Source organism: Lipotes vexillifer, unplaced genomic scaffold (genome assembly GCF_000442215.2).
Source record: "Lipotes vexillifer unplaced genomic scaffold, Lipotes_vexillifer_v1.1 scaffold639, whole genome shotgun sequence".
In the NCBI taxonomy this organism is placed as follows: domain Eukaryota; kingdom Metazoa; phylum Chordata; class Mammalia; order Artiodactyla; family Lipotidae; genus Lipotes; species Lipotes vexillifer.
In genome coordinates this window covers 4,362,237-4,369,128 of record NW_006786377.1, presented here as the reverse complement: position 1 = coordinate 4,369,128, position 6,892 = coordinate 4,362,237, and the positions used below count along the sequence as shown (strand labels likewise).

General features: G+C 41.7%; 1 protein-coding gene across 2 annotated transcripts in view; it reads left to right on the top strand.

Annotated features, from left to right (window-relative positions):
- The window catches only part of UST (uronyl 2-sulfotransferase), a 286,999-nt gene that overhangs the window by 110,291 nt on the left and 169,816 nt on the right, over positions 1 to 6,892 (top strand). For both annotated transcript variants that reach the window (XM_007458766.1, XM_007458767.1), the window contains exon 2: positions 940 to 983. In XM_007458766.1, the coding sequence (XP_007458828.1) occupies positions 940 to 983 (44 nt within the window). The remainder of the gene's footprint in view (positions 1 to 939; positions 984 to 6,892) is intronic.

Below are 6,892 nucleotides of genomic sequence, written 5' to 3'. Positions count from 1 at the left end.
CACGATCAAACTCAAACGTGTGGCCAGCTGGTAATGTTGCTGGCGCCCAGGCTGCACAAAAGCTGGAGATGGCAACACTCCAGGTGGGCTTTTCAGATGAGCAGATGCCCGAGCACCTTCTGGAAAAACCAGTCTTCCCTCCTCTCTGCAGCTTAACAGCTGTGTGACTGCCAGCAAACTACTGGACTTCTCCAGGCCTCTATTCTCTTCTTTGTAAATAGGGGTAATTCTAACTGACCTCTGATATGTGAATTAAGTGAATAAATACCTGTAAAACACTTAGCAGAGAAGGAATTCAATAAGCTTTAGTTCCGGTCAGAATCCCCCTGAGTCTTTATTCATCAGGAAACAATAACCACGCACTCTGAAAAAACAGCCATGCCACTAAGTGGCTATTAGGGAAGACAAATCAAGCTTCGGAAGCAAGCTAGACTGAAAAGATGAAGGGAAATTGACAAGACAAAGTGGAGAAACAATGCAGTGGTTCTCAAAGTGCCGTTTCAGGACCCATAGCATCAGCATCATTTGGGAGATTGAAATGCAAATTCTCAGAGCTACTGAATCAGAACCTCAGGGCGGGGCGGTCTGTGTTTTAGCAAGCTCTGCAGGTAATTCTGATGCACGCTGAAGTTTGAGAGCCACTGGTCTAAAGTAAACTCAACAGATATTGGGTGGAGAATGATGGTGCATGTTTCTGTATGTGTATGTCCGTGTGCATACGTACCCACATGGGTAGAGTGTTTGTAACTGCTGAAACTGTTAACCAAGCCTGGTAGTATCAGCAAAGTCCCACCAAACTGGAGATTAATTACCCATTTTCCTTTGGGACTTTTGTCTGAATAGAAATACATCTAGAGTACTTATTTTCAATGACTTTGCACTAAATTCATTTGGGGTTTAAGACTGTTAATTCATCAACGTTTTCTTCTTTTTTCCTAGGAAATTCCACTTACTTAGATGACCATGGACCCCCTCCTAGTAAGGTAAGACCTTTGCTTGTGGTATAAATCCCCTTTTCCTTTTCTCAGTACCTACCGCCTTCAATAACCCCACCCAGATCCCTCCGGGCCCTGAACTGTTCACAAGAAAATAGTAGGTAGCAGATGTCAAGTTAATCTTTGACTAACAGTGGGTGGAAAAAGGAAGCACACAAGGATAGCCTAAATGGTGAGGGAGCAAGAGGCATCATTTCATCAGGAGCTGAAGCTAATCCCAGGCACTGGAGCCTCAAGCTGACTGCAGACTTTTGGTTGCGTCTCCTGTTTGCTGCTTTGTTTGCCTTTACTCTGCATGTTGGACTGTGATGTGATGTCCACACCCCAGCCTCCTCATGTCTTCACGCTTTGGGCTAGCCTAACCTCTGTCCCTTTCTCCATGGCCTGCCTTACTTGGGATACTCCACGCAAGGCTCAGCCCTCTGGAACCGGCCTTCTCTGCCAGTGCCCTTGCAAGTCTGCCGTGGCGTGGCCTGTACAATCACTTTTGTTCTTAGCAGCAATTTTGGTCTGACTTTTAAGGGTCAGAACAGTCCAGTGAAGTATTTAGTGGAGTCCCCCCCGCCGCGCTCTACTTTCTTGAGTGCAATGAAAACCAAATATCAATCTACTGAAAAATGAGGAAAAATACAGGCACTCGTTGACCGCTTAAGGTGATGCCTGCAAAGTGCGGTTGTAAGTACGTAGTGAAAAGATAATCAGCCAGTAAGCTTAGAGGTTGGAAATTTGCCCTAAAGTTGGCTTTTGCATTTGTGGGATTTGAAGAAGAACTCCACCACATTTAAGACCATGAGCTTTGGAATAAGGTATTTCTGGGTTCATCTCGGGCTCTACCACTATCAGTATATGACATTAGCCAAATTACTTAATATTTCAAGCCTCAATTTTTTGATGTACAAGTTGGGGTTAAAAATATGACCCACAGTACAGGACATGTAAAAAGATTGAACGAGCTGATATATGAAGAGCACTCAGCACCCGGCATGTGATAAGCATTAAATAAACGGTGGATAGTGTTAACTAGACTGGAATAGCGTTAAGATTATTGATGAATGGTACAGTGGTATTTATCACAGTGGTGAATGGTTTACCACTTGGCCCACTGCATATGTATTGAGTGCTTGTGATGCTGCAGGCACTAGGAATACAAATATGAAACAAAACAAGAATAACCGCAAGGTAGCCCCTACCCAGGAGAAACAAAGGAATATACAGGGTTAGACACCATCTGAGGATAAGGACTTCATCTAGCTCATCTCAGTATCCTCACATCCTTGCATTAGCCTCGACACACAGAGAGGCACATCGTGACTATTCATTAATTCTCACTGAACGGAACCATGGAATCCAGAGCTGGAATCTGAATCGGGTCTCCTGGCTCCCATCCCAGGTTCTTTCCACTAGGCCAGTATTCTCAAACTTTAGCTTGCACCAGGATTTCCTGGAGGCTTGTTAAAACATGGATTGCTGGGCCCAGACCCCTGAGTGTCTGATGCAGTAGGTCCAGGGTGGGACTTGAGAATTTGCATTTTTAACAAGCTCCCAAGAGATACTGATTATCTAGGGTTGGAGTGGCAAAAACACTCAACTTTCTTTTTTTTTTTTTTTTGCGTTACGCGGGCCTCTCACTGTTGTGGCCTCTCCCGTTGTGGAGCACAGGCTCCGGACGCGCAGGCTCAGTGGCCATGGCTCAGGGCCCAGCCGCTTCGCGGCATGTGGGATCTTCCCGGACGGGGGAACGAACCTGCGTCCCCTGCATCGGCAGGTGGACTCTCAACCACTGCGCCACCGGGGAAGCCTAAACACTCAACTTTCTAAGCAGTAGCCAAAATAATAAGAAGAATATAAAAATGGGTAAAAATAATATTGGTATGTTAACATCTTTCATCCACGCTTATTACTTCTGGCAGGGTCCCAGAAGTGATGAGGTCAGGGTTCTGGATGAAGGTCCCTTAAGTGTCCCCCGAGGTGAAGCCTCGGTTATGTAAATCTACAGACCACTGGTGTATTCAGGGATACGGTGGCACCCAGGGGATAAGGACTCACACGTGTGTGGCCTCCGGAGTGAACCCCCAGCCTGGCAGTGAGAAGCAAGACTGAGTCCAGGTCCACAGTTTTCCTATTTGTTTAGCACTCAGAAATAACTTTTTGATGCCAAGATCGAAAGAGCTGTGATCTAGTTGAAATAAGGTTTTAAACCCTGAAAATGTACGGACCGAGGTTTACAGGCAAGATCTCATTTTATTAGAAGATTCAGTTCCACAAGTTTCACATTCCACAAGTAATAGCCATGTAGGGAATGGGGTGTGTGCCACACAGCACGTCCAGAGCCCAGGTCTTCATTCTCTCCAGTATTTTCATGAAAAAGAACCAAATGCCTCTGACTTTTACTTGTTTTTTCAAATCTACTTAAACCTCACAGCTCACCCCAGTTTTTGATCTAAGTCATTATTTAAAGGCAGATGTTAGTATTTTCTTTTGTCGACCACTTTTTACGACCGCTTTGTGTGTACACAAAATTTAGCGGTTTAAGGTTAGAACCCTACTGGGACTGACATGGAGATCTCTATTGAATGAATTAGAAAGATATTCTTGGGTACAAAAACAGGCATGAAACAGCAGTATAGTGTGAACTTATGTCTTAAAAACTTGTGTGCATATGTATGTGTGTGTACAGAGAGAAGCCTGGAAGGATAATGATGTTTACTCCGGATGGTGAGACTTCAGGAGGTTTTTACTCATTCCCTTATTTTCTGTGTAAATTTGAGTTTATTAAAGTAATACTTGCTCAATCTAAATATCAGAGTGTGTGCGGTGGTGGTGGTGGGGAAATACTGTGTAAGAGAAGATTAAAGTTGGGCTGAAAAGCCTGAGGTGCTCAGGCCTCTGCAGCATCACCTGTGGTTCCGTCCACCCGCCCAGAGCAGCCTGACCTCTGGAGGTGATGTCTTCTCCTTCCTGGCTTCACTTCGCTTAGGATGTGGGTCCCTGATGTGAGCTGCTGGTATCGGCAATGATAAATTCTGGAGGCAGCAGATAGAATACAGTTACTAGTTCACATATGTTGGGTTCCCAGATCAATAGATAAGGAGAGCGGGTCTAAGCAACTCAAGGAAAATAAAATCACTATCCATCGCTGATGTCTACCGTTTCCTATGTGGCAAGCACTCTGCTAAACACTTCGCATGGAAGTTTAGTCTCTATAAAACTCTATAGAAGAGGAAGTAATTATTTAACCATTATTTTACAGATGAGGGAACTGGATCTTAGAGAGGCCGGGTAACTTGCCAGAGGTCATGCACTACTAAGAATTGGACTTGGGATCCCAGCCCAAGGCTGTGTATATAGCTCCAAGCTTCACGCTTTTAACCATTCCAAGATTACTAATTTAATATAAAGACAACAATTTTTTACCTTATTTCTGGAGTTTTACCCTTTTATATAAGTTCTCTAGTACTTTAACTAGTACAGTACACAAAGTCTCCGTATAATACCAGGAAAAAAAAAATAGTCATCACCATTTACTGTTGGGTCCAATGGACCTTTTTAACTTTTTAAAAATATCAATCCAGAGATTTTTTTTTTTTCATCTTTTTCTTTCTAATCACCTTTCTGTACATACCCACCTGTGGCATTTCATTTACATACTGTATACAGAGTAAATTTTGGTGTACAAATATCATCAAAGGTGAAAGAAGACTGTCCCACGTTCATTTAGCAAAATGGCATGGTCCAGGTTCTTGTTGCAAAATAATGTTTGATGAATTCCTTCCCCTGGACGACTAACTGCATGGGAATACCATATTTTCTTTTTGTCCTTAGAAAAAAATATTGTTCCCTCATAGACTCTTGAGTTTGAGAGAATTAATCTAGAATATCATCATTGGAAGACTCATGGTCTGAGGTTTCACTTTCATGATTAATTTCATTTCATCATCATCATCAGGGTCTTGAGTGTTGCTCTCTGACTCTAAGCATTTGTCTCTGATTCTTCTAACGCCTGGGAAACCTCTCCCTCCGTCGATTTTCTTCTCTTTGTCATTATAGGCAGGAATGAAACGTTCTGAATCTCCACTCTGGCCAATGAAAGTTAAAAGCAGGGAATTCCCTGGCGGCCAGTGGTTAAGACTCCACGCTTCCACTGCAGGGGTCCCGGGTTCGATCCCTGGTCAGGGAACTAAGATCCCGCAACCCGCGCGGTATGGCCAAAAAATAAATAAATAAAAAAATAACATGAAAAGAAAGTTAAAAACAAACTACAGAGATGGTATCTCCAGTCTTCTGCTATATCTTTTGTAAAGATGATGTAACACTTTAGGCAGCACAATAAAGTATGAAGAGTGATGAAATAGTGACAATTTATTTCCCTAATGAATCGTTCTAAGCCTGCACTGTTCAGTACAGTAGGCATCAGGCTCATGTAGCTATTTAAATTCATTAAAATTCAAAAAATAAAAATGCACTTTTTCAGTTGCCCTAGCCACATATCAAATTCTTTGTAGCCATGTGCGACTAGTGCTACTGTATTGAACAACACAGAATAAAACATTTCAGTCATCACTGAACAGCAGTGTAGTTCTAAGCTATTCCATCATCTGTCCATTTTTCTGTTACTTTAGTCTTTTTAAAGCATAGTTGGGAGTAATTAATGCATAACTGGTAGGTAATTATTTTAAGATGATGAACTAGCAAAGCATTTCAAGATACAGGAAAAATAGAATCATTAAGATTCCATAATGGATCTTAAATTTTTAAAAGAGGCTAGTAGATCCTATTACATGGTAATTATATTATATTACATACTACATATTATTATTATTATATAATTATAATTATATGGACCTATTATATGGTAATTACAAGGTACGATGAATTTTATTCTCTTTATTTTAAAAAAGTATATTCTCTTTGGAACATCTCCAAGAAAGAATAAAGTCAAGAAATATTAATCCATACAAATGGTTAGAACTGCTCAAAAAACCCCCAAAAAACCCCTAAAACACTAAAATTGAGTCCGGGGAATCCTGATGGTATACTGAGGGTTAAGATATATTACTGATGTCTGCATTTGTATGCAAATGTATTTTGACATATAATACTTATATGTTATTTTTGTATATAAAGTGATGTGCTAGGTAATTTAGTATTCAAAATTCTGTTTTTAAAGGGGTTCATTAGAAGGGGGTTTACAATATATTATGCTGGGAAACCTCCAAATGAATAAGTGGTAATATTAATTGAGGTGACATTTATATGCACCTAGCAGCGTCTGGCAATGAACAATTGTTCATTAAAGGTTAGTCCTTCTTTTCCAGCCCCCAGAAGCTAATTTCCCTTTAGTATCAATTAATTAATGAGTGACTACTTTGTGCTAGGGATCAGGAGGACATGATAAAACTTGAAAATAATCCCCTGCTGTCTAATACTTTATAATCTAGTTGCATTTTAAGGTTTCAAAGAGGCAAAGACTATGGGAGCACATGATTCTGTGGTGGATGATTTCTTTAGTCTAAATGACCGTATACAGACAACCATTCATTCATTGAGGCGTTTACTGTGCCCCAAATTTGTGTTGGGCTCTGTGCTAGGCGCTGGGGCTATAAGGCTGCAGAAGGCACAGTCCTTGCCCTCAAGGAGTTTAGAGTCTAGTGGGAAGGACCAGCTAGCAAACAGGCCCACTCTAATACATTAAGTAGGTGGCTAGTCGCTGTGGTAAGAGTGAACCCAGGAGGCTCTGCCTGACCTTCCTTCCAAGCGAGAGTCCTGAAAATGGAGTCAGATGAACGAACCAAGTCAAAGAGTCTGGTATGGATGGGGTGAGGAGGGACAGGCCTCGTTTCTGGGATTTGAGGGATGCTGGGTGAAAAATGGAGATATGAACTGCTTTGAGGAGCTTG